Source organism: Dromaius novaehollandiae, chromosome 20 (genome assembly GCF_036370855.1).
Source record: "Dromaius novaehollandiae isolate bDroNov1 chromosome 20, bDroNov1.hap1, whole genome shotgun sequence".
NCBI lineage: Eukaryota > Metazoa > Chordata > Aves > Casuariiformes > Dromaiidae > Dromaius > Dromaius novaehollandiae.
The window spans coordinates 7,332,170-7,359,983 of NC_088117.1; the positions used below are offsets into that span (position 1 = coordinate 7,332,170).

The window sequence follows — 27,814 nt, forward strand, 5'->3', positions numbered from 1 at the left end:
AGACAGCACCATCAACACATATTGAGTAAGAGACACGGGCGATATCTCTTTGACAGACCTTTATTAGCAGACTGTTCCCTACATGAAGAATCTGAGTTAGATTTGCATTATAACAATTTGTGGTTACAGCTACAGAGACAGTTGTCATTTTGCATTGATTTTTGCACTCTGAATATTCCCATTAGGCCACACTGGTAGGAAGGAGCCACTGCAGAATTTACGGCAGGTCTCAAAAAAGGGGGGAATGGAAAAAAAAATCATATCAGTAATCCAGATACCAGGTTAGATTTCCACATGGCTAACTACTGACAGCACTGGATAGTCAATGTAGAAAAGCTCACCTGGAAGGTTTGCCACAAACCACCAAAACCTGTCAGCCAAAAAGCAGCTGCTGAGTGCTAACAAATCCCTTCCCCGATTTCCCAAACTTCTCCACAGTCCCATTGCCATGTGAAAAGCACTGGCTCAGCAGTGGGATCTGCTGACTCAGCATCAAAGAACAACCACAGCAGCTTGTGTCCAAGTGCAAGTTTCCTTCCATCTCTCTGGAAACTTGTATTTTTTTTTTTTAGTCCCTGAGATTTCTCCCTTCCCCCCTTACCTAAAAGCTCCCCAAGAACCCTCTCAGTTAGCTGTTGTGCCATCCAACATACACAGACCTTCTACTTCCCGACTTCGGCCATCCACCTGAAACCTTTTCAGCCATGTATAGAGGCAACTCCAAAATAAGGCAAGCCTCACATTGCACCTTCTTCCCCTCATCCCAACGGACTGCTTCCTCACTAGTTCCCTTCTCTCCTATGGCTTCTTACTGCAGAATTTCTCTGGGCCGAGGTCCTCCAGCAGCAACCCCAGATGTGGGGAAGGCAGCTCAAGCCCCAGAGAGAAGGAACACTAATGACTTCAGCGTCCTTCCCCACAACTCAGCTGTGTGATGTAAGAGAACAAATAGAGAACTTTTAAAAACAGGAGAAATACAAGCACAGTAACAATATTTAAACAAGTCTATAAAAATAGTTTGACATAACTCTGTTCAAATAAATACAAAATAAATATGCTTTAAGCAGTAAAACAGTGGAATGCAACGCTGGTCCATTTTGCCCAAAATGAAAAGTTGGATGAGGATCTCCCAGGCCTCAGAAGCCTGATCCTATCAACTAAAGTAGCCCATAATGCAGTCAGAGAAATTTTAAAGCCATCTCTTTCCCTTAGCCTTATGAAAAGCACCCTTTGAAAGAAAAGCAAGCAGTTGTCTCCAGGACTGAAAGCTCACCTCTCCCAATGACAACTAGCCCCTCTCCCTAACACCCCTTCCCACAGCAGATGTACTCCTGGCTTGGAGACTCCATCCCCCTAATGCAAACCTGAACACCAATCTACAAAGAGGTCTAAAGAGATAGATAGCAGCGTCGGCACAGGGTTTGGAAAAGGTCCATCATCTAGCCTTGGCACCAGGCAGAATGAAATTCAGAGATCCATGCAATGCTGCACAGGGGCTCTCGTGCCGTGCTGGGAGCACAACCGCACAGGAGCGGTGAAGTATTGTCATTTATTCACTAAAGCCATGCATCAAGGTGCCAGTCCATCCAGGGCTCTCTAGCCTTCTCCTTTCCAAGCCCCTGCTAAGTATAAGACAAGCCAGTTCCAGCATGCAAAGGATACAGGCATGCAGGCTCTAGTCTGCTGCTTCTGTTAGTAAGTGCATCTTGTTAGTGGATTTATGAGACACACTTAAACCTATAAAAAATAAATAATCCTAATTCTTCACCAGGCTGGCCTAAGTAATCTTCAGCCTGACTGGATTAAACCACTGCCCACCAGCCCTCAAAAGACAGTATAGTTCAAAGTTACATTTCATGTCAAGTCTTGGAAGCAGAACATGAATGTCTCCTACCCAAAAGAATATATGTAAACATAATAAACAAGCCTGGTGTGGCAGCAGCTCCTACACAAGGTTTGTACAAATTTAAACAATGGGTAGGAAGTTAAACAACTGAATGGAAAAGAAGCTCTTTCGGCAAGTCAGAAGGTGCTCATCCGCTGGCAAACAGCTCTGTACATGTAATATGCTGAAAGCAGACCTGTTCCCCAAATCCTTGCTACTCTGCTGTACTGCTAGGAACTGACCTCAGCAATTCACGCGTTTAGATTCTCCCAGCAGCAGATCTCCTCATCTCCCGAAAGACCCAACAAAAAGGGCCACATGATGGTTTATGAAAGCTCCGAGTAGCAAGATGGCAAAGGACACCAGATCCTCCCCTCATCCTTACTGACTCACACACTATCTGAGATTTCACAGCTTTGCTTAGTCAGCTTAGTGTCAACACATTCACAGAATGAGAGATGGCTATACGTCTTGGGATTACAGCCCAAGATTTCAGAGTTCAAAGTCCTCAGCATCTCCTGGTCACCGTGACTGCACACCCAGAGTCATCTTCAAGTTCTCATAAACCACGTAGCTGATGCTTACAGCTGGGATCACCTTCATAAAGTTCGGGGCCAGACCCCGGTAGAGACCAAACGCTCCCTCTGTCTTCAGAATGTGTTTGAACAGTCCCCTCATCGTCACTTCTGGAGCTCCCTCAACTGAAGCTGCAATAGGAAAAGTGACAATAACTAACACATCCTACCTGGTAAAACACTTTAAAGTAAGACCCGTCTCAAAGAGCAGTTTTGATTCATGCACTTTACATGGACATTCACGGACCAAAGATGCTTCCTGAGGGACAGCATCCGATTATGCAGCAAGACATGGCTATGCTGCACATCACAGCTGTTTTCCTAAACTGCTTTTCAGAGGCCTTCAGCCCAAAACTCCAAGTTGAGCAAACCACAATTGCTGTCCTGGAGGTGCCTGCCTCCAAACGCTAAGGGCAGCACAAAGTCCACTGTCCTCTTGCAGAGTGGCAAACAGCTACTGCTCAGGCTAATTAAGGCTGTTGTTGCAATGTTTACACTAGAGGACCTTTACCCTGCTCAGAGACCATGACAGCAGTTCACACACTACTTCAGAGTTCCCAGAAGTTCTCACCTTGGGCCTGCATGCGTGTCCTCACTAGAGCCAAGGGATAACTGGCAAGCTGTCCACACGTACTAGAGATGGTGCCACAAGCCAACAGAACAAAAACTCCAGGATCAGCACTGTTGACAGCATAACGTTGCAGCCAGGCATTTTTTAGTGTCTGGAGGAAACAAGCCAGATGTTAGCAATGAAGAGGCAACCAGAAGGATATTGGATTACGTAAGATCAATCTAGAGTAAAAGGCACAGGAAAGTATGTACAGTTTCAGACAGCATCAGGCTTCTCAGATCTTCTTGAACTACTGCTACTGGGGGGGGAATCTTCTTTGATTTTCTGCGATTCTCTTATCAAGAAAATCGAGGGACCACATATGGTGTTGACTGGGAAAGGAGAATCCACTGTACTGGATTATCTTTTAGGCCATTTGGGCTAAAATCCACTTGTGTCCTTTAAGGCTTACCAGGAAAGCTTTGAAAGTTATTTAATCTTCTATTTTAACTTACAGGTGAGAAAGTGATAAAACTACACAAGTAGCACAGTCCTACAAAAGGGTTAAAGGCTTCATACCTCATAGACTGCCAGGTCAATACCAGCATATGGAATGATTCCTAGCATGTTGGGAATGTAGCCTTTGTAGAAGGCAGCCATTCCTTCCTTCGAAAGGATGTTTTTGGCACAGTCCAACATGCCTGAATATTGTCCTGTCTTTCTTAGAGCCATCCGTGTTTTCAGAACCTAGAGGACAAGAATAAATGCCATGAAGACCTACAAAAGCATCAATAGGAGGAAAGTGCAGAGCCAATGCTATTCTTAGGAGAGAGAGTGCCAGGAGCACAGCAAGCAATACGTAAGCAGTGTTACTTGGTATCATCTCCAAGAACCCATTAAGCAAGCTATCATAAAGCTGATGTTCTACCCTTATTTTCCCATCTCAGCGCCTTTCCGTGACCCCTCATGGGCTGGACTACCAACCACCTGCCTTACCTCCATCGGGTAGATGCTGCTCTGTGCAATGGCCCCAGCCAGAGAACCAGCTAACAACCGCTCATGAATCCTCAGCATTTCCTGGTCAGTACCAATGAGCCTCTTGATCTGCAGAAATAAAGAAGGAAAAAAACATTGAGGCTCACTGATTGTATCCCAGCCTTACTCTTTTTCATGAGCCAAATATAAATCTTGTCCTTCCACAGACCCCTCTGCAGTGAGACTTCTCCATGCTCTTTTACTCACCTGCTCATAGGCCATGAATTTAATGGCAGATTCTGGTGCTATCTTCAACACATTGATGCCATTCCCCCGCCACAGTGACCTTGGTCCACCTTCTCGGATCATTTGAGTAAAACCGCCAATGATGCACATGTTGTTACTGCGGGAGGCATGAACCTGGGAGAGAGCGTGAGCTTGGATCAGTTCCAGTCCTGATTACGACAATACTATGTTCTTCCGTAATCCTGGGACAAAAGGGCACTTTTTATTTGCCCAGAGATTTACCAAGGCTTTAATCCCTTCCAGATAACTTTTACAATAGGAAAGCAAGCTTCTTTTCCTTTTTGCAAAGCCTAATGTTAGTTGACTAATGAATTTAATATCTTCCTCTGGAATGGGAAAAAGGGTGAAACTGGCAACTGCCATACCTAGCTACCCAGAAGAATAGACTTCTCAGCCGGCTTGAGAGCAGGTACAATGACAAAGCAGTTTAAAATCATCTTTTGTAATTCCTTTCTAATATCAATTATACTTATACTAAATACCAGCTCCGTCAACTGACCAGCACAGCCAGTTTCATCTGGGTCTTTTGTGGGAACACAAGACTTGAACCTGTTTCACCGCAACCTAAGTTTTCCAATGCTCTAAACCACAAAGCTCTCTCTGGACAATTTTCACACATACACCTCCCCAAGCCTTCTCTACATCTTTTCTAGTCAATGAAAGATAACTTTTGAACATGACTTTAATAACTCTAATAACTCAAATAATCCAAAAAGCTTTCAAAAAACACCAACGTAAGAGCAAGGAGATTGATCCCAGCCAGAGTGCTGCATTGTGTTGATGGACATCATCATCTCCTAGGCATCACTTGGGCCAGAATATTAAAGGAATCAGCCTGAGCATTCATACAAATTGAAACTGTTCCATCATACCTGCATGAGCACTTTCAGGCGGTCCAAGGGAGCTGTGCAGGTTCTGGACACCGCACCTGCACCTCCACCTGCAACCAGATGTCTCCACCACATCCCTGTCTGCCTCTCTTCCACCGTGAACTCGTCAGGGACAGTCAAATTCTCTCCTACATCAAAGATCTGCAAAAGCATAAGGTGTTGAGAAATGTTTGGTCAGCTAGCAGTCTTGCCAAAGTTTTACTGCTCTTTGTCAGTGCTAAATGTTGAAGCACTGAATATGCTTATTTTAAGTCAGCAGCTTATCTATAACCATCAGCTGCTATATCTAGCTACAGGCAATGCCACTGCTAGAGAACACCCAGCATGTCACAAAGGGACCCTTCACATTTAGAGATTTCTGTCCAGGAAGGTGGGAACTGCTGAACATTTACCTGTATTAAAATACTGTGGATCATAATAATGAAGAAAATGACTAACTATGGGCAGTTGCATGGGGAAACAGCTGGACCACTCTGGAACCTACTGAGCTTACAGCCAGTTTAATCTCGTTACATGCTATTCACAACACATTAAATAAATATCTCCAGGAAGGACGGCTGCCTGTTATATCAGTTTATCTGTTTCTAGTCCTGACAGGTTCTGAACTAGCAGGAGCTGGCTACTGGTATGAGCTCTTACAGGTGCAAGCGAAGTGAACATGCTCACCAGCTTGCAGAACATGCAGCTGTTATCACCTGTGCCACTGATAGATGGCAAAACAACAGGACAGAACAGGAAGCGATTTGGCTTCTAGGGCTACAAGGCAGCTACTGAACCATGAAGAGAAAGATAGAGACTGCTGATAGCAGTTCCTGAGGGCTAGAACTCCATGAAGAAGCTGGGAAAAGACTAAGACCTATTAGGGTGGAGGAATCATTTCTTACCGTAGAGTGCTTCCAGTACAGGATGATTTCAGGAATGTTTTCCACTGGGTGCAGCAGGTGATAGTCTCGCCACTCATTCCAATCAATTGTCATTGTCCCATTTTTATCCATGCTAAAAAGATTTACCAGGAGATGAGCACAGACTCCCACTAGGGGACCAATTCCTCCTCCCCTTCCCTTTGATTATTCAGGCCTACAACAAAAACCTTTGCAAAGCAGCTACCAAAAGCCTTCTAAAGAGAGACAAGACACAGCTAAGGAATCTTCACCAAACAATACAGGGAGTCAGAAATGGGCTCCCTTTTTTCCTCTCTCTCCCCTTTAACTGAACCACAGAAGCTGTTGCTTCCCCTCCTACCAAAGTTAGACCAACATAACTGACACTGAAGGGAAAATAATACTTACTAGGTGACAGGACCCCAGAAGTGTCCCGTCCTTATTCTGACAGACAGGCAAACAGACAGAGGGAAGGTTGCAGAGGAAAGAAAGAGGAAAAAACAGCACAAATAAGTGGTTGTTCACATGTTAGTGCCACATGCATAAAGCACTCAGCATTTCCGTACAGCAACTGCACAGTCCCTCTCCAAAGCAGCAAGCTCAGGGCAACAGGACAATCAGACAGGGATGCAAAGAGGGTCAGGTGTAAACCCCTTCCCACAACAGGGCAGCAAGATAGATTCTGACAGTAACTCTCCATAATGCATTACAGCATTATAAGTTTCAATTCATGGAAAAATTAAGATGAATAATAGGCAAAAAGGGAGGAGCCAAAGTCTCCGGAAAGTGTGTGCTAGGGCAGAATGAGGAGACAAGTTCCATATCCTTACGCTTCCATCTAACTTCCTCTGTTCAGTCAAGCATAAGAGCCAGCCGAATCCTCACCTCTTCAGAATTTTCTCAGCCTGCTGCTCAGAGATCTTGACTCCCAGGTCCCGAAGAGACTGTACAATCTCCTGGGCATCAATACGGCCTGCAAAAATAAGCCACTGAACTCAAGCATATGTACTATAAGCTAACACAATCAATGGTCTATTCGTGAATATGAGAAAGGTGTTTACCATCATTCTTCTTATCCAAACTCTTGAAGACCAGTCTCAGCTTCTTCTCATGATCCTGGAGATAGTGAACAAACTCCTCAAAGTCCAGCTGTCCATCAAGGTCTTTGTCTCCAGCCTTCACAATTTTCTGTTGGGAAGACGATCAAAAACTGTCAATTCCTTTGTTCATTCAGGCAGATCTGACTCTTCTTCCACCATATCTAAAGATCATTTTCTAGATGACTTGGCTTTCCACCTAGAAAGTAGCTGACAGATCTATGACAACTCTTTTAAAGAAGTTTAAATGCAGCAGTAGTGCAGAAGGAGTCACCTGCTTCCAGGCAGCTCTCCCCTAAAGCTAGTTACACAGACCAAACATCTCATGTTCCTATCGGGGTACTTTACTAGTATCATGTATCTAAACTCAGAACTGTATCTTGCGTAACATCTTACACGACACAGTTCAAGAACCTCCACATGGATGAAATATGAGGCAACAGATTTGCCTAAAAAGTGAACCACAAAACTTCAGGCAATAAAAACGCCTGAATGAGAGGGGGAATTTCACGCCCCATATGATGCTTAAAGTAGTAAGCTACCTCTGGCAACAACCAACTCCAACCAGAAAAAACCTGCGCAGCTCCAGTAGACATAGCCAAAGATAAAAATCCCCTATGAACTGGTTCAGGTACCCTGCAGCTATGTGCTTTAACTATACAAGTTCCCATGAGATGCATACAGAACAAGAAAAGGGTTTTAATAGGACACAGCTTAGAACAAGATCAGACTCTGTATCAGACATCTGGGACAACACAGAGAATCTAAGAATTAACGCCACTCTTCATGAGGCAACAGCACAGACTGTCCTACCTGAGGGCACGTGGCTACTCGTTAACAGGGCAGGTGATCTCTAGACTGCAGGAATGCGGCTCAGGGAAGTTCCTATTCCCCTTCTCGTTCAGTCAGTTTCTTTTGACAGCCTACAAATCTTTTTCAACATGAATCAGTGACCAATACTAAACAAGGCGTGATTCAGTCTACTTCACCTATATTCTAGTCTTAACTCTTGTAATGTCTAGGTGAACAAGTGGGCTGTTGAGGGAGCTCTGAATTAGAAATCAAACACCAGACTAACCTTCCATTCACCAGTATTTAGGTAAACCTCATCTTATTATGATATTTCCTCTGCCTATGAGGGCATAGCCTTTCATGAGCCACAAGCCTTTATTTCAATGCCATATTAAGTGATGTTAATACTAAGTACTTCACCATTAAAATTCTGTCATCTCCCTTCTGCCCTATCAGGTCACTTTAGCCCTAATGGTATTAAGATTATTCCTAATCACTTTATGAACCTTAAGTAAGAGATTGCTCTCCCAGCCGCAGTGACCTTTGAGATGTGCACGGTAATCCTAGGCTGCAATTTCTCATATGACTGTTGTAAAGTTCACAGATGGCCCCACATTCAACTTCTGGGCTAAAGATAGACAAGCACCTCTCACATGTCAGCAGAGTGGCCTTCAACAGCTGATTCAGGGCTTCCCTCTGACTGGTAACCCCCAGCCAGTTCACAGCCACCAGTAATTCAGAGGCACTACGAAAGAGATGCAACTGTGCAGCTGCTCCCGTTCTCTCAGTACTCCCCTAACAGCAGAGATGCATAATGCGCCATCAGAGGCTGCATCTGACAAAAGCTGTCTTGCTCAGCTAGCCTTGCCTCTCCAAATCCACAAAGCAAAAATGCTGCAAACCTGTAGAAGAGTAACCTGCAAAGGCAGCACAGTTACTTCCCTGCATGGGCAAAGGATGAGGATGCCAAGCTCCCAGCATCTTCTCCAGACACGAACAAGTATCTCCCTGTACCTCTTTGCCTTTAACAGCAAATACAAAAATCTCTACAGAGGTTTTTAGTTTGTGCTCTGTAGACAGAGCTGCTCACCAAGAGCTGTGCTTGCTGCAGATGTTTCCATGGTCACCTGTGTAACACACTGCTCCCGCAGCACACTTTGGGACTCCACGTGCATCTTTAAGCCTGTTATGTCCCCAGTTAGTGTGTGTGCAAAGGTATAAAAGTCTCCAAGCTTTGCTCTTTAATAATCAGCTGTCTGTGCCTTGGACAGCATGGCCACTGATATCATGCCAGTAGCATCAGCTTGAAACAAAGGTCTGTGACACAGAACCTAACAGAGAGGCCTGCACAGATCTCACACATCTCCTTTCCACAGGGAAGGGAAACTCTCCTGCACCACCTCTCCCGGTTAGGTCTATCCACAACTGCTGAACCGTTTGCAGCGAGCAAGTCTCTGGCTAACAGCACACATCCGCTCACCTTCGCCTGGGTCAAAGCCACATCAGTTTTTGAGTTAACATAAGATCACAGGCTTCCTGTCAGAAGCGGGCCAGAGGGAGGGGTGCAAGAAAAGGGAAGAGGATGTGAAAAGTTGAGTCAGAGCTGAGGAATCCCCCATTCAGAAAAAAAACCCTTTTACTATTTAGCCTGCTTCAAAATCAGTTGGTTTAAACAGTCTTAGAGGTACAGAGCTGTGTGTGATTCAAATCGAAGGAATCAGAAAGAAAAAAGATTATTCTACGCCGCTGCAGCAATTCCTGCCAAGCGGCAGCAGAAACTTGCCCAGGCTGTACCCACCTATTAACAACACAGCAGTAACGAACTTTTCCCCCCTTCAGCTAGCCACACTGGGTCTTTTAGAGTATCACTGCTTTGCTCGCTCCCTCCTCTCCCACCAGGTCCTCCCTCCCGGCCATACCTGCTTCCACTGGCGGTAGGTGGAGAACTCCTGGGAGGGAATGAAGAGGCTGAGTCGGAAGATAGACTTGAGTTCAGCCGGCAAACCCTTCGACTCAAAGTATTCGAACTCCGTCTGCGACTCCCCTAACACCGGCACGTACAGACAGAGACAGAGCATCTTTCTGAGCTGGGCACTCAGCTGCCCTCCTATTCAGACAGACTGGGAAGGGAAGCAGAACTGAATGATTCCCCTGAGCTAGTTTCTGTGCGTAGTGGAAAGGAAATGCCGGCAAGGCTCATGACACATGCCTATGAGCTATGCGGGCTCCGGCGCGATTGGCTGCACAAGCCCTGCCCTTCTACTTAAAAGGGAAGCCGGAGTCACAAAGTCCCACCCGCTGCCAGCGAGCCACCAGATCCGGTGGAGGCATGTGAGCTGCCTCCCATTGCTCAACACCGGGCTCCAGAGACCTTACATCACCCTCGCAGCACGTTAACTCTTACTAGGCATCTCATTCAGCCCAGGAGGCTCTGGGCCACGTCTGAGGCGCTCACCTGCTGTCCCTTGCATCAAATCAACCCTTTCTGATCCTGTTCACACCCTTCCAGGGGTTCATGCACACAGCACAGTAGGAACCAGTCTGGGTCAAACTCTCCCATCATAAGACACAAAGGCATTGTCACCATCCTCCTCTTCACTTCCCAAAAATTCTTCCTCTAAAACATACTAGGGGACAGGATACCACCCACTTAGTGCTTTCCTACCACGCCTGGGACATGGGGCTTCAAAAAGCCCCAAAATGCCATTTTTATAAAGGTTGCTTTGCTGTGTCAGAGCTGACTGGCTTTTAATTGGGAGTTTTCCAAAAACCAGTTGTGCCAGCTAGAAGCTGGCAACCCGCGTATACCAAGTTCTCCTCTGCAGCACTCAGGAATTACTAATGCAGGCAACAAAGTGTTTGGAGAAGGTTTGCCATTAAGCCGCATACCGAGAAAACCATCAAAATCAAGGGCAGGCTTCCAAGCAGACCCAGTCGCTTCGAAGTGTAGCCAAGCGTCCATGCAGCAGTTACAACAGCAGGCTAATTTTTCCTCCTCTCCCAACTACAATTAAACATTTCAATTGCTTGTGCATTATAATGAAAAGTGGCCTGGGCAGTACAACATTTTCCAGTTTCTACCATTTAACAGTTTAACCACTTCGTAAGCGAGTTCCTGAGCTTCACGGAGAACAGGTCAGGCTGAGGAGGCAGCGTGGCACACGCATCATTAACTGTGGGTGTAATTATAGGCTTCCGAACACTTAATGTGCTTGGATGCACGGGGTAACACCCAGCGCTAGAGTGGGGATACCGAAGGAAAAGCACATCAGGCTAAGAACTCTGCTCAATTACATGACTCCCGATTGTTAATGTGAGATGTAAAATAAAGTTACAGCCTTGATATTTGCAAAGAGAGGTTGCCCTATGAGAAAGATGCAAGAAAATATAGCCAAAAGCCAGCTTTCCAAAACACCATAATCCTGTCTGCACTTGGAGTAACAAAGCCCATTTGCTGAACTGGTTCAAGCCAGCCCAGCTAACAGCTTTCTTTCCCTGCCACTGCGGACACAGCACATTTCCTTGTGCTTGCTCTGTTTGAACAGATTGCCTGACCGGTGCAAAGTTCACTGAGCAGCCTCCTCCTCAGGTCCTAACATACAAGGGGCCTTTACATCTTCACCATGGTATTTTGTTCTTCAGATTTAAAAAACAAGGTCCTTAATAAGCTGTTTGCGGAACTGCACGTCAATTACGTGAATTGGGAATATTTAATCTGAGGCTTTAGTTCAAGGATTCTTAAAAAGCTTAATAGAGCACGACTTGTAGCAGTTTGGTAACCCGGAGAATCACAACCTCCACTGGGTTCGTACGCCCTCCCCCAGCCATCTCACCTACCATGCCACCAGGCCACGTTACCTAACCGGGCTTAACCCATTCCCTTGCTGACGTCTCTCCGCACAAAAAAACCCACGATCTTCTCAGGGAACCCAGATCCTCTTAAAGATCAGCTGCAGCAGCTCGCTATATACCCGCCAACGGCACGGCACAGCCTTCCCACCAAGCCTTGCCGCAAGCACCATCCTGATGCCACACAGGGCCGGCCAAAAGCAAACGCCTTCGGCGGCCTGACTGAGGCCGGCAGCCTCCCCCCCGCCGGCCTCGGGTATTAAGTGAACAAACATAACTTCGGATTTGCTCCGCCGAGCATTAAGACCCTCCGCGCTCCTTCCCACAAGTTGCCACACATCATTGTTAGAGCTGCTCGGCAGCTCCGTTGCCATGCCAACGTGATGCAGATTTTCCTAATAAACTCCATCCACAGTTGGCAGCTAGAGACAAAGGCAAAATCTGCACATTTTAGGAAAGAAAGTCCTACTACCTACGTCAGAGGAAACAAGAGAGGTAATGAGGCTAAGAAAGTGGATTTTAAGCAGGGTATTAATTACAGGACAGTGAGCTAAGAAGGAGAGACAGATTATAAATGAAGTTTATACCAGCTACTGTAGTCATAATGATGAAGGGAGTAAAAGAAAAACACATTAGCAAGCTTGTAGAGTTCATTAAAAGAAAACGGTAAGCCTGGAAGCACTAACGCAAGGCAGCTCTCCGAGCTGCAGCGCTCAGCGCTGCTCGAACGCAGCTAGCAGGGGGTCGCAGCCCGCAGCGCAGTGCCGCAGCCAGGCCCGCTCCCCTGCGGACCCCTGCAAGCGCGTAGCTGCACTGCTGCGGGCAACAGCACACCCAGTCCCGAGGACTCAAGCAAGCAGCTACGTACCCTACATCCCTTATTAGCAGATTATCTTTTCTCTGTCAAACCAAGAACAGGGCAGAGAGCCATGAAAAAAGCGGCAAACTCATTTTCCAGTTTCTTCATAGGCTCTGGCTCTCAGTTAAATGCTGCATGAGTTATTAATTTCAACATCCTGCCATTTAAATGTTAACCTCTCCAAGTTATTTGTACTCCACTAGGCATCTGCTTCATCACCAGTTTACTGCATCACTTCCAGCATGTACCTCCCAAAGACAGGATGCAGCCATACAAGGAGCAGAAAAGGATGCTGTTTAGTTTTGAATTTGCTTTGGTAAGGAAACGCACACCTCTAAGAATATCAAGTGCCAGATTGGGCTGCAGCCAGTTATAGCGTCACAACTCCTTAACTAGCATCCTCCCTTGGAGGCCAAACAGCTCTCTGGGCAAGTACTGCACGGGCCAGAGAGGACCACCGCTGCTCAAAGTGCGCAGCAGGTCCTGCCTGGCATGTCCTGCTGACTGGTATTTTTCATTTCTGGAAGTTAGCTTGTAATTAATTGCACAGAACAGAAAGTCCTAACAAATCAGACTAAGAGTGTAAAGGGTATGAAGGAAAGGAAGTTAATCATTTAAGAGACCCCAACAGAGTAAAGAGCAGCAGTCGACCAAGGCTATGCAAGGGGAAGGCAGAAAACATTAGATTAGTATTTGACGTAGAAATGCCCACTCCAGGAAAGGTGACCTCTTCCCCTGACCACACAGGGATCCAAAGTTACAAGTCCACATGATGACACCAGGGGCAGATGGTCCCTCTCCTTTGTACACATATCCAGGAGCCAACACATCACACAACAGTCAGTGTTTTCCTCCGCACGTGGAAGCGACCTCACATTGAAATGGTTACCTTTAACCGGGAATCTGAGCAGAAACACACCAACTAGGGTGAGGACTCAACAGCCCAGACAGGAAACACCTCTGATCAAGTTCATCAATACTGTAAATCCCTTACGGCACCTCAACTGTCAACGCGTGATATTTCATGTTTTTAGCAGATAAGTAGAGGCATTTTTATGAAACAAAGTGACAGACCAGTTAAGAGACTTATCCCAAGGTCATAGACATTCAGTGGCAGAGAACAAATCCCTGCGTCTCCCACATTTTCTTTAAACACCAAATAACAGTTGTTGCTCATGGTAATTTAGAATCAATGCCTGATGCTGTATCAGATTTTTTGCAACACTCCTCCTGAAGATGCATAATTAGAGCACAGATACATGATCAAGCACAAACAAGTCATTGCAGCTTAACAAGTTACGGTCCCTCAGCTGATCCACGATGACTGGATGCAGTGTTAGTCTGTCTGAATTGCAAGGTAAAACATATTTGCATAATCCTCAACTGAAGCGCTTTACACTGTCTTACTTCACAACCAGGGCAGGCTAAAATTACAGTCACAACCTCCTAGCAGATGGGCAGTTACCTCCTAAGCTGCAGTAACTTAATTCTGTTTTATCACATGTCCTTATTATTTTATCACATGTCCAACATCTCTCTCCATTAGCTAATTTTAGGGTTCCTATATAGCAAAGCTTCCCAGGGTCCCGCAGGAAAGAGGAGATTGGTATCAACCTCCTCCCCATTTCAGAGAAAGCTTCATTTGCAGGTGTGAACAGATTGACTCTCCCCAACTGTAGGGCCATTGTTCCCCGGAAGATACCAGCGATCTTCAGCCCTCTTCCAAGGTTTTCATCACAACCTCCTTCAGCCCCTCTGAGCTTCTGTCCTTTCTCAGCCTCTGGCACAAAAGTCCTCTTCATCTCAACACATACACATTTCTCGTTTGGAAAAGATACACAGTGCTAACTGCTAATGGTAGAGATGAAGGCGAGAGTCCCTGCAGGTTTCTCAGCCTGATTCAGACAGGGAGTGGCTTTCGTTCCCCACAATGTGAAATGCCACCCTGCCCATTTCCATCCCAACTATTAGCAGAAAGGACTTTATTCCCCTGTACGACTTCAATCTGTCCATCCCCATTTTAGAGAGAAAGCTTACAGCAACAGCTATGCCTGATTCCCTACCAAATAAGCTGGATCCTGCAAGTCACCCACCATTACCGCTGCTGCAGACCCTCCCATAGGATTATTATTCCGGGCTGCCACCACTTGCAGGGGTTATGCCTCCCTCTCTCCCCACTCATCCCAGGTCACGCCCTTGGTCGTAAACCACATGCAGTCACCACTGACTGCACCATCCTCAGCAGGGCTGAGCAGCATTGCCTCCCCCGCGGAAATAAACTGGAGTCGTGTTCAGCCAATATTGTACTATGATTGCAGGCACTAAACTAAGCAGCTTTTGTTCGCCTCCCCCCCAGACAAAGCCTCGGCACTCATTCTCCACCTCTCGTGTGCACCCACCACATCCCCTCTTCTCCCAGCCCTCGGGAAGTTTCCAGCTTCACCCAGATCTCGGACTCTTCCGCACGCTCCCCAAGGACAGGCTTTCCTGTCTCCCGGGCTGTGCGGTTCTTAAAACACCCTGGTTCCTTGGAGTTTCCAGCAGAATGCTGAATTACCAGAGACCAATTCCAGAACATATTAGGAGCTCTTTTGATCCTCTGCCAGTCTCCAGTGCAGGGGTGGGACTCCCCCTTAACCTGCACTATCATTCCCTGCCTTTTCAGTTATGCTTCTTACAAGTTACTAAGGAACCCTCGGAACCCGCCGTATTCCCTCATGCCCCTAAAAAGCAATTTTATCCTTAAAACATTATGTCTAAAAGGCTAGGTCACCTCTTCTCTTCCTAGTCATTCTGCTGGTCCCCCCACATTTGCCCTTCTAGCAAGCACACACATTGGACCCTGCTCCTTCTCCTGTTCCCCACACTGCCGCCACCCCCGCCGCCCCCCAGTACACACACACACACACACACACACACACACACACAGTGGCTATTTGCACACCCCCTCTGCAGCCCCCTACTCCCGGCAGACCACACAGTCTATCATGTGCACCAACCCCTGTTCAGGCCCCTCGGATATCCCGTTACCTTTGGAAAATGCTCTGCGGGTCCAACCACCAGTAGGATAGTTGGTCTCCTTTCAGTGGGATCAGTCCCTCTGTCCTGTGGCTTCCCCAACATCTTTGGCCCTTTCTCCCCGGGGCCTGGAAGTGGGGTCGTGTTTCTGGCCTCATCCTCTTTTTCATCTGCAGGACCTTGGCATATGGCCCTGGGAAGGAAGCTAGACAGAAAATGCCACAGGGTCTGCAGCATTGCTGCTCCAGTGAGCGTCCCAGACAGGGAAACCCTGCGCACTCGGTAGCTGCCTGCTGCCAAGGACGATGTGACTGCACTACCAAGCACCCCCGAGATGGGAATCGGCACGGCAGCCAGCAGGAGGTTCAACCCAGCAACTCCACGGGCTCAGACTCTTTACAGACCGCTCCTGCGGACGCTTCCTGCCTTTTGAAATTGCTGCTACTGCAGTCGTGCCTGGCCTGACAAGCAGTTCATTGTACCAGAGCCTCAGAAATCTGATGGCAAGAGACAAAGCACAAGACTTCTGGCACGGAGAAGCCAAGACGCTGAGCTTTGGAGAACGCTTGGGCAGAAAAGCCGAGATGCTGCGCTTAAGAGGAAAGCTTAAAAAAAACAAAAAGAAAAAAAAAAAGAACAAAAACCCCCTTCTCTGCGAGAAGCTGCTCAGAGCTGCCAATTAACCTGCGCTCGCCAGCTCATCCTAACGGCACATCAAACGAGCAGCCGGGCTGAGCAGCCGGGCTGCGTCCCCACTGCAGCAGTACCCAGCCAATCGTCACTCCCAACACTGCGGTGCTCCGGCGCGAGGCAGCGCGCGCAGCCCCGGCGGGAGCGCGCCCCATGCACGGCGGGTGCCCTGCAGAGGAGCGCGCCCGCCAGCCTCCATTAGGCAGGTACGGGCAGAGAGCCCACCTCCGGCAGCGAGCAGCTGCCCAGCGCGCACAAACCGTCGCCCGAGGCAACTCACCAGCACAGGATTGTCCAGAGCATTTATGTACCCGCTTCTCGGGCTCGGCAGCTTCGGTCGCGGCTCTTTGTTAGAGCAGCAGATGGTCCTCCAGAGAGAAGCCGGCTTTTCCTGGCCATGGCTGAATTAACCTCTAACTGCTCCCTCTCCCTTTGGTCTATTATAGTCTCATCCGTCATTACAACAGCGCTTCGGTGTTGCATTATTCTTCTGCCATTTGACTTCTCAGTGCAACGCAGCGACACACTTGCACAGCATTTATCTATTATTATTCATCTATGCAAGACCTAATATGCTGTGCTTAAACTACTGCCGATTAGTTAAACGGGCCAGAGCTCTGTTGATGGGACGTTTAGATGTACAGTTGAATGCAGAATCACTTAAGCAGCAGATCAAACCAGAACAGCACAAGTATATATTGCCATATATCCCGGAGCACATGACGTTCCCTGAAGTTCTGTAAGAGTGCCACATTTTCCTCTGCTCTCCCGGGAGCAATTGCAGGATGCTCGACATCCCTGGCTGTGCAGTCGCCTGCAGGGACTGGCACGCGCACCAGAGATGCAGCCAGCACACAGAGGGGACCCTGGGGAAAGTTAACCCACCTTCGTGGGACTGAACCGCCCGCATCTGGCGGACACAACAGCAGGCTGGAGACAGTAAGGGTTCATTTTCTAGTCTAAAGTACCAACAACCGACTTATTAGTACTAGATTTTGCTTCTCTTCTCTGTCTGCAGAAGGAGGGCGTTATGTGCCTCACTTCTCAAGGTACTACGAATTTTCCATAAGACAGCACAGTCTCCTTCACACAAAGGATACAGAAATACAGACCACAGCTTCTGTGACCTAAGGCTCCTCACACACAGTAACACAGAAAGATCTATTGCTTGCAGTTGACCTCCATTTTCAGTTGTTGACAGCAACAGACTGTAGGAAACTTTTGCATTATGGATATCAGGCACGAAATTAGAATCTAAAAACTAGAAGAACTAGAACAAGCTTTAAGCAGTCACCATTTTGCAAATAAATTTGAGAGGAAGAACATGAACATGCTTCTTGGGAAGTGTTAATGCTGAATTCCTTTGACCAGCCCAAGTAATGGAAAAAGTGAGAGACAAGTATATAGAAGGCTTCACGTTAAAAAAAGAATTCTTCTGCAAATAGACTTAGAGTTACTTAAGAGAAAAATACTGTTTAACTATAAGGTCTGCACGTAGTACCCTATATAAAGTTTTTTACTGTAAAATTGACAAAAATCACAAAACAGAAAAGTGTTACAGGAAATAACACTGGGGATGAAGGGGCAGGGAAATCCCCTCTCTTCTCTCAGGAGCAGCACGGTGTAGTTCTACTTGAGATGTGGTCAGAAGCCCAGGTTTGGGGACAAGTGAAGGGAATGAAATATTCTCATCATGCCTTGATTACTCTGAGCTGTTGCCAGTCATCGCAACTATAAACACAGAAGTTTAATACTTCTGAAATGCAGCAAGTCAGATCCTTTAATTTGATATTTTAGATTAAAGTTTCTAATGCTGTCAAGCTAAAGGATGAACAAAGCAGATTTTCTAAACTGGGCACAACTCCTCAAAATCAGCTTTTCTTAGCCTAAGGCTATAGTTTCACAAGAAGCAGTGAACTGATCTTATTGCTGTTAGAAGAGGATGTCTCATACATCCATACCAACTCTGTCTGTGTTTACCTTGCTTCCACACTTCTCAGACTCCTGTGAGCTGCTTTACCTCATTAACCCAGCCAAAAAATACAGAGCTTTCCACTGCGGTAACAAATTGACCCTGCTCATGGAAGGGGTCCAAAAAGCATCGGAGCCTGTGGAAAGGGCATGAGAGTTGCCTACTGTGGCAGTAGCAGCCTGCAGCCAGACTGGCTCAGCTGCTCACAGCCCAAGCCCAAGATACAAAAGGCAAAGCACACAAGTGGGATATTGTGTTTGTCTTCATCGGTCACTTAATGATGGGCTGCTGCTCAGAAGGACCTGCTACACCAGCTAAAATAACTATTTTAGACCCAGCAGTCTCTGCATGAACAAGGGAAGATGGGGTCCCTGCCATACACACACCACTGAACATAAGCTAATATTAAGCAGAAAAACTGCTGAAATAGTGTCAGACAGTCTGTGCAAGAAACTACCTGCCCAGAGTGCAGAAACGCAGCACTGCTTCCTTGGCCCTTATCCTCACGAAAGGAAGCCTCAAAGGAATCCTTTCACTGCACTAATCCACACAGCTCCTTGAGCACACACAGACTTTTCTAATCATATTTAGAAGCAAGCATGTCTTTAACCAAGGGAGGCTTCTTATTAGGTCAGAACAATAAAGCTGGTAATGGCAAGATGATTATAGCTAGAGGCAAGGCAACTGCTTTCCTACAGGGGATTTGTACAAAAATACTACCCTACCAGTGACACCGAGAAGCCAACCATTCACACACAAAAAGATGCAGCAAATACAGGGGGCCCCACCCGCTCTATTAAACAAAGGAAGCGATCATGAACAATAATTCATTTTTTTCTAGAAATCATGAACTGACGGTAGGCCTCACCAGAACAGCTTGCCAAAACTGGACTTCATTAGGAGAGAGTCAGCCCTCCAATTCCAGCTACTGCCATGAATCTAGCTTGAGATTTAAGACACAAAAGCACCAAAAAGGATCTTAAAACCAGCACTCAGCCAGCCTACCAGTCTCTGGAGAGAGAATGTGCCTATGTCAGCTGGCCTCAGAATCCTACACCATCAAACTGGATATTCATGAGATATCTGGAGGAGATGACGACAATAAAGTCATGCAGTCTATCCAAACGGAGACAAAGGAGAAAAGGAAAGAGCAGGAGAGTGACATGCTTTGCTTAATTAAAACCATATTCTCCTCAGTACTGCAAGTTGTCAAAGGACAGTTCTGTTGTTGTATAGCAAGAACGCGGTATTTTGTATCCTGTTCAGTCAGGCATCATGCTACCTGTCGACTTTGAAATGGGGCTTTCAGACAGTCACTTCCCCTTTCCAGCCTCACAGTACAAGTTGGAAATTCAGTCTCAGACTATTTGCTTTAACGATGGCTCCTAGAAGACTTTTGCATCAACGTGCAGTGTTTCTCAGCAAGAATTTGAGTCTCATCACCAGACAATGAGCTAACATTTAAAAAATGCGGGAGGGAGGGTGGAAAGGGGGGGCAGAGGGAAGCTGTTCTAAAAGCAATGATTCCTCTCCTCCTCCAGCGCAGGAAGAGCTGCCGCTGCAGTCGCCACCTCCAGTTCCTTAAGTGACCCCGCAGGAATCAGCGGTGACTCATCTGGTTTCAGAGTCCTCCAGGAAACACCCAGAGAAGGGCTGCCCGCGAGCCTGCAATCCAGAGATACCAGACCAGCTCCTCAGACCTGGTCTGCGCCAAGCGTGACTCTTTTAATCACCTCTTATCTTTTTAACTGTAATTTCTGAAAGGCGGAACGTTAACGCAAAAACTTTCCACTCCTTAGAGAGCAGAAGTAAACCCTGCACAGTGATTCTGGGCATCGTACAATAAAATATAGATATCTTGGCCACTGCTGCTTATATAACTACTGTAGCGTAACATGCTATGTTAATACGTTAAGCTATGTTAAGCTATGTTAATACATTAAGGTGACACAAGGCATAGTTCAGCGAGTGCTACAAAGAAAGCCAGGTCACCTCTTCACAGGAACCCTGGCACAAGCAATTAGCTATTCCAGTTGATAAATTAAGGCCCTGTTGAGGGCCAGTGCCAAATACACAGATACAAAGATAGCATACCAGGGAGGGGGAGAATACACAGCCAGAGTCCAGAACAGTAAGTCCCCACTAAAGCCATATCAGGTCACGTGAAGAACTGGGGACTGACCAAGAGAAAGGGCATCCTTAATACTCAGAAATCAAAAAGTCATCTTCTTGCGGCACTAGGCAGTTAAGTAGACACATACTATATACTGCAAAGAGCTAAACGCCAGGAAAATAGCTGGTGTGGAATGATTCTCTTTTTGTAGCCCCAGACCAAGCTTACTCAAGCACGGTCCTTGTTCTCCCAAAAACTAGGCTTAACAATGTAGGTTCAGTTACCACATAGCTCTGCCTTCCCATGCAGCTCATGATCTAACCAGGCAAGTTCTTACAGCAGAATTCTCCACTCCGAACCACTTTACTGCCAGAAGCTCCTCCGCAGCTTGCTACAGGTAACATAAAAACTATGTCTCTGTTGTCACTCCATACTGATGTTAGTGATCCCAGCTACCCTCCCTTCCTCAAGACAAAGTCTGGAGCGTCATTAAAGTGTGTTCATGCCCCACATTCAGAGGCACAAATATAGCGATAGAATATGAACAAGAATAAAGACTCATTTACCATTTGTTGCAAGTAGGTCTGAGAAAGAAAAATGCCTCCCCCTCCCAACACCATACCAGGTTATAACATACGCAACAGAGAGCATGGAACTGCAACAACCACCATTTTGTGGGGCTCCCAAATAGGAGACCAAGTCCTTACTATAATGTTGATGTAATTTTATTAACACATCAACCATCTAGGGATTCTGCCCAACATCCCAGTCAAATTCTTCACCTTGGTTAGGGGGGAAAAAAAAAAAAAAAAAAAAAAAAAAAAAAAAGTACCAACTAGTATTCTGAAGTCTTTTTTTTTTTTTAAACCTGCCCTGATCTCAAGAATTTTATTTTTCCTGCTTGCGCTGCCTTTTCCTCTACTTACTGAGTAAACTAGCCCTGTTAAATACTTCATGCCGCACACAGCTTGAAAGACCAAAACCCCATTGTGTATTCTACACAGGCACAGACAATTTATTTGGATCAGTTTTGTTGTTTCATTTCACCCAAACTCTGCAGATTAACCAAAGTTATCCTACAGGCATTACATCCACTACAGAATTCAGAACATACACCATCCTGCAGGAACATACTGCTACAAGACCATGCCAGTAACGTACAGGATGCATTCCTGCAAAACAGATTTCACCACGTCATCAACATTTACGATTGATACACTCAAGTCAAAGTTGCAGCTACATCCCACAAAGGTCAGACCTGTATCCTTAATTCATTATCACTGTCTGTAAATAGGACAAAGGTCTGAACTAAATAAGCCTGAGTGACCATGACGCTTCTCTAGTTTGCTGCAAGGTAGGACACAGGGTGATCCTGGAAAAACATTTCAGGATTGCATATCTCAGGAGCTACATACCTGGTCCAGTACGTACACAGGTATAAGGTTACACTTGTAAAAGTTTACCTTCCCTATAAATGAATAATTGTGGGTTAGGCAAAGATGAGCTTTTCTTGTATAAATTTGCACCTAAAAATTCACTTCTGTCTATGCCTTTGAATGCTGGGTAGCCATGCACTGCCAGATTCATACATTAATTGCACCGAGACATGCCCGATGACCGGGGACCAAGCCTGAGCAGTACACCGAAGACTCCCACCATTGCTGTGCGAGATTCCCCCGTCTTTGGCATCCCTCTCCGCGCACTCTCCCCATAAGACCTCTGGGTGAAGACAGAATGGTCAACGCAGACAGCCAGTACGCCAAGAAGTTGTCCCCACTAGTCATTGTCACAGGCAACCCTTTAGTCTGGCAAAGTCTCAGCTGTATGAGGCTTCTGACCAAGCCTATTAATAACTGACATTGTAGCTGGAAAGTTTACTTGTGCCAAAGCCAGTCACTGCATTTCTTCTCAAAGTCTTTGCAGTTACTGTCAAGAACTCATTTGATTGATTACAAATTCATTTTGCATCTTTAGTACACCGAAATCAGAGAAGAAAACAGAACACAGAATTCACACTAACTCATCCGCTTACCACAAATTCAAAGGCACTATCTACAACTAGAACATTGACCTAACAATTTTACTCAGCTTGCACCCTGTTTCCCAAGTGCATGAGAGAAGGGCATTCATCAAACCACACATTTCATAACTTACCAAGAGCAAGACCAGGCCTCCACTCCCTACAGACTCAGCAAATACAATCTTTTTGCTTGCTACTTTAAAGTATGTTATACACAAATGTGCAGAGTTATTTAACAAGCTATTAACACAACGAGAAACTGCTTCAAAACTGGTTCAGTGTATCCAGATTAGGCCCGTGGGAGAGGTCAGCAGATAGGTGGTTGGGAAGCTGTTGGCAAATATCCTACAATAGAAAGAAGGCTGTCAACTGGGATTTCAAAATGTAACACTGCTTCACTTGTTTGATTTTGACCTTGTGTTGTTCAACCCTTAAAGATGGATTATGAGCTCCAAAACTGCCCCAGCAGGATTCAAGACATACAAACCATAAAGAGGTTGTATTAAAGTGTATACAGCATTTGAGAGATATTTCAGTCTGACAGCATCTGAATTTTATTCTTTCATCTTAAAAAGACAAAGACTTATGTAACTCAATAAAAACTCAGATCTTCTCTTATAGGCATAGTCATTTGTTTCCAGATGACTGTGAATGGAAAGGAGGTCAAGGCATTGCATAGAATGAGATGCCCTGCTTCCTCTACACCTTATAATTGCTGAGAATTTTAGTAGGTTATGTATAGTATCATTAATACAGAGTATTCCAAAAAACTTGCAGAGTAAAATAGTTACAGAAAGAGTCTAAAAGGAAGATATAAGTAGAGGTATGACAGAAAAGAAATCATTTATCAGAAATAAAATTAAATCTTTTAATGATTGCAATTGCTATAAAAGAAAATGCTTCTCAATCTATCCATTGTGGAGTCACTTGCAAAAGAGCTAACTGATAAACTGTCACAGAAAACAGTACAGACACAATGTTCTGAGAGCTGGAAGAGTCCAAGAGCCATACTTGAAAAACAAAGTCATTCTGAGGAGGAGCCTGAAGCAAACAGAGCCCTGCAGAGTCTGGCTGCAACAGCACAGTTATGCTTCTCCAGTACCCATGAAAAGTGAACAATACAACTCGTGTGGGTGTTTGGACAGCTGGAACTTGAAGATCAAGGAGGACATATCGGGCAAAGAAAGAGGTGATGAAAGCACAGGTGACGATTTCAGCAGAACAGGAGCTGAGGTAGCTTCACATAGGAAAGCTGGTACAAAGGCAGCAATAGGCAGAGTCACATATATGAATTCAGGAGAAGAAAGTATCACAAGATCAAGGAGGACATCAAAGTTACAGCAGAAGCAAATGGACAGTTATAACTGAAAAGAGACCAGGATTATGCTTGCTCTGTTTCTTAGAGCTGAGAGAATTAGTCCACCAGAAGATGTTCAGCACCACCACAGAAGAGGTTATGGCACCAAGTGCACCACTTCAGTCTGTATCTAGATAGCTGGGATCAACTCCACCAGTTCAATTGTCTGGAACTTCCGCAGCAAAGACGAAGCCTTAGAATAGCACTCCAGCCCTGCAGTTAATTAGGATCAGTAGGAAAACAATTATATTAGCAATTACACAAGTACTATCGTTATACATTCTTTTAATGGTACATCCTTTTAACAATACAACACCCCCAGTTATGATGAAGAAAATGCAGTCTGGGTTCAACTAGCCTTACTTCCATTAAGTACATATTTTCAGTTCTATAAGCCTATATAAAGATTTTCATGAGGGAAGGCAAAAAGTAATATTAATAATAGAATGATTATTTCGGAGGTAGATGAAATTAAGTAGTAAGACAGCATCCCTTTGCACAGCATAACGAGAAAGCCTTTTACTCACCTGGTTATCACTTTACTGCTCAAACAAAACAAAGTACGTGATTTGCTTTGTGCTAACCAGTGCAAACAAGCATTTTTTTAGAAGGCATATTGTATTTGTCAAAGGGTTTAAAGGTAACAACATGTTTTTTAAAAAAGAAGCCATTATTTACATAAGCAAATTCCACCTCGAAGGACACCTATGTACAACTCTGTTCTCTCCCCCACCACTGAAGGCCACCTCTGAAACAGAAAGCAGCAATTTTCCAAGAACACTACACAGGGTCTTATCTTGGTAAGAACTATCAAGGGCTGAAATTATTGAAGGAGCCAAAATATTGCTCATTTTCTTTTCACGTTGCAGGCCAAAACTATTATTGTTACCACAAGGACTTTTAGCTTACTGACGTAGAGAGATTAGCAACTCGCAGCTAAGATCAGTGATAACCTGACATTTGAACCTAATATTTTCTGAATCCGTCTCCCAAACACTAGAAGGTAACTCCCATATCAAATGTACTGTTGCATGGAAGGAAAAAAAATAGGTGCCAGAGCCACAGAGTAACACAGTATTTTACTAAACAAAAGCAATGCATGTGATTTATGCCTAAATTTGTCTCCAAACACCATGCCTATGAAAGAGGTTTTCATTTTGACCTTTAAGCATTTTTCTTGAATACCACTTCACATTAGTTACTCCAACTGTTGAGACGTCATTGCTAGCTAAGGATGGGGGACAAAAAAGAATGATCTATTAATAGAACTGCTGGGAAGCAGGAAGTTTATTCATTTTTTCCCTAAAAATTAAACAAGGAGGAAGCTTTCTAGCCAGCTCTCTAAGGACTGTTTTCACGGGTCAAACTAGAACTTAAAAGTTTTGAACTCTGCATCCTCATTCTTAATAGATGCATTTTACACTGCTGAACAGGATGCTGCTCTGCAATAGTAACAATGCTTTATAAACTCTATTCATCCAACCATCCACTTCCTGCACAGTGGAAGAGTAGGAAGGATAAATGCAGCTCTGAGAAAAGAGCAGAGAGGAAGTAAAGGACAGAAGGACAATACTGACAGACAAGGACTTCAGCAGAAGTACAGGCTAGTCAAAGAGCATCCAGACACTGCTCCCCTAAGACAGAGCAGCTTCAATGCCTGCAAAACGTTTCCTCTCTGCTATTCCTGAAGCCTAGCAAGCAAAGAAAGTATTTGCTGGAACGTAAAAATGCATTTTGTTTCATAGTATATCCTCCTAGGCTGGAAAATGTCAGGCTGGATTGAATAACACACCCAGGAAGGGATTGCAAACTGAGATAGGCATGCAGACGTAAGCAGAGAACGTTCCAGCGGATGAAACGGAGACTTTTGTGAGAGTTAAGGGATTCAGCGCCCATGAGTGGCAGCAGGTCCACATTTCACAGGCCATGCACAGGTGATTTATGTCACAGTCATATTTCATTACTAAAGCACGCAGTGCAGAAAATCACCATGGCACTACCATTATTTTTAGAAACAACAGTACTAAACCACTCGCAAGATCTTCACATTGCCAAAAGATTTCATACTTTAAAGCAGCAAGGAAAATGCCAACCCACCTCCCCCCAAAAAATTAAAATGCTGGGGATTCAAAGTTAAAAAGCAACTAGAAGCTTTGGAAAGGATGGATGTGAAAGCCACTCAAACAAATTGTGTCACCACGTCCAGCACAGGGAGAGAAAAAGAAGCTGAATTAGATGTCTTTTCAGTGACTCGTCCAGCACAGCAAGGGAAAAAGAAGCTGAATTAGATGTCTTTTCAGTGACTCAAAAGTTATCCTTAAACTACTCCCTTCCTGCAATATACAGGTACTACGAGATCATCCATCTCTGCCTGCACCCATACTTCTTGGTGTATTAGACTGAGGACACCCAGCTTTTTTATGGTCTTGCAGGTAACGTACAAGAGGCCACACAGTGCAGCCTCTTTTTCAGAGGAAAAGTGGGTGCTGAGGACAACCTTATTACCCCGATTCCTAAAGACCTAAATTACACCAGTTATAACAGAATATAGCAACATTATTTATGTTGAACCTTGAAACCTAGAATCTTCACTGTACAGCATCACATAAAAAAAGCTGTATGACCACCAAAGAGCACAGCTTCCAATACTAAAGTAGAAAGTCAGTGTGATGCATATCTTATATATGTCATGTGCAATCTATACAAACACAGCAGCTTTCTCATCCTTAAGAGGCTCTCAACCCCTTAAAGTAATTAGGAAAGTGATTTTAGCATGTATAAGCTATCTTAGGCTTATACAAGTAGGAGCGTGGTGCCAAAGTGAGGAAATGCAATGAAAACTGCATGACAGCCTGAGTGTAGCTATCCTCTCCTTCTTTCAAAAATTTAAACAAGCATGCAAGCTTCCTACACCTCAGACATGGAGGAACAGGATTCTTTTATGGTTCTTTTTGTGCAAGCAATAGGTTTTCGATCTCAGATCTTTTCAGTTAATAAGCGCACAGGTCTATAGCTAGCAAGGAAGTGGGTTCCTCCAGCTTCAGCGCAGTCAGCAGGGCTGCCTGCAGGAAAGCACAGGGGCTGGAAATGCCCAGGCGCTCCGTGCGGTGCAAAGCAGAGCGGCGGCAGCCGTGCCTCCCCTGACACGCACGCCTGCTCCCACTCCAGGCCCTGCCAGCCCAGCAACAGGAGGGAGAACAAGATGCAAGTGCTGGCACGCAACGGCCAGGCGCCTGCCGCCACCACGAGCCCTACGGGCTCTTCGCCCGCCGCCGCGGCGCAGCCGGGAGGCGCCGCCGCATTGAAAGGGCCCTTCCCAGCCCACGTCCCGCCCGGCAGCGCTGCCCGCCCCCCGGCCCGGCTCACCAGCAGGTCCAGCTCGGTGCGGTGCAGCCCGAGGCGGCCCAAGCCCACGGCCAGGTCGTGGATGCAAAGCGCGCCGTCGCGGTTCACGTCGAGCTTCTGGAAGAGGGCGCGGAGCCGTCGGTCCTGCTCGGAGGCCTCGCACAGAGCCCGCCCGCAGGGGCCCGCGCTCCCGCCGCCGCCGCCGCTCTCCGCTCCCGGCGCGGGCGCCGCAGCGGGGCGGGGGGAGCCGCAGGGGCAGAGGACGCCGCTCACCACCGGGGCGGCCAGCGAGCGCCGCGCCCCCGGCATCGTCCTGCTGCCACCCAACCGCCCGGCACGCGCGCGCGACGCCGGCAAATGGCGGCGCTTCCGCCGCCGACGCCGCGAGGCACCGACACAGCCCGCTTCCGCCTTCGCGCCACGCGCCGCGGCCGCCACGTGACGCGCCGCCTCGGCCAATCGCAGCGGCCTGCGCGCCGGCGTCGGCCGACACTCCCCCTCCCACACCCCCTTGCCTCCACGCGCTCGCCGCCGGGCAGGCGGGGGCTGACGTCAGGCGACCGCCTTCCCCTCCGCCAATGGGAACAGAAAGCCGCGAAAGGGAGGGGGTACAACATCACCGAGAGAACTCCCATTGGTT

The 27,814-nt window shown here is 46.2% G+C and overlaps 1 protein-coding gene across 6 annotated transcripts; it reads right to left on the bottom strand.

Moving 5' to 3' along the window:
• Positions 1 to 44: 44 nt before the first annotated feature.
• Positions 45 to 27,572, bottom strand: SLC25A25 (solute carrier family 25 member 25). Of its 6 annotated transcripts, none has more exons than XM_064523664.1 (11): positions 27,196 to 27,572; positions 7,124 to 7,250; positions 6,948 to 7,035; positions 6,471 to 6,506; positions 6,066 to 6,177; positions 5,164 to 5,322; positions 4,253 to 4,405; positions 4,007 to 4,114; positions 3,590 to 3,757; positions 3,032 to 3,182; positions 45 to 2,592 (listed from the first exon to the last, which is right to left on the bottom strand). In XM_064523664.1, exons 1-11 carry the CDS (start codon positions 27,481 to 27,483, stop codon positions 2,408 to 2,410), a joined length of 1,575 nt encoding a protein of 524 aa, XP_064379734.1. In that variant the 5' UTR covers positions 27,484 to 27,572; the 3' UTR covers positions 45 to 2,407. The 6 variants fall into 6 exon arrangements, with proteins under 6 accessions (XP_064379734.1, XP_025969613.1, XP_025969615.1 ...); XM_026113828.2 differs by lacking the exon at positions 27,196 to 27,572 and adding an exon at positions 15,690 to 16,312; XM_026113830.2 differs by lacking the exon at positions 27,196 to 27,572 and adding an exon at positions 9,871 to 10,213.
• Positions 27,573 to 27,814: the final 242 nt, after the last annotated feature.

Coding starts and splice junctions, on each gene's coding strand:
- SLC25A25 (XM_064523664.1), bottom strand. CDS start 27,483: ATGCCGGGGGCGCGGCGCTCGCTGGCCGCCCCGGTGGTGAGCGGCGTC. Junction 6,178..6,470: donor TTCTGGGGTCCTGTCACCTA/GTAAGTATTATT, acceptor AAATCTTTTTAG/CATGGATAAAAATGGGACAA. Junction 4,115..4,252: donor AATTCATGGCCTATGAGCAG/GTGAGTAAAAGA, acceptor TTATTTCTGCAG/ATCAAGAGGCTCATTGGTAC.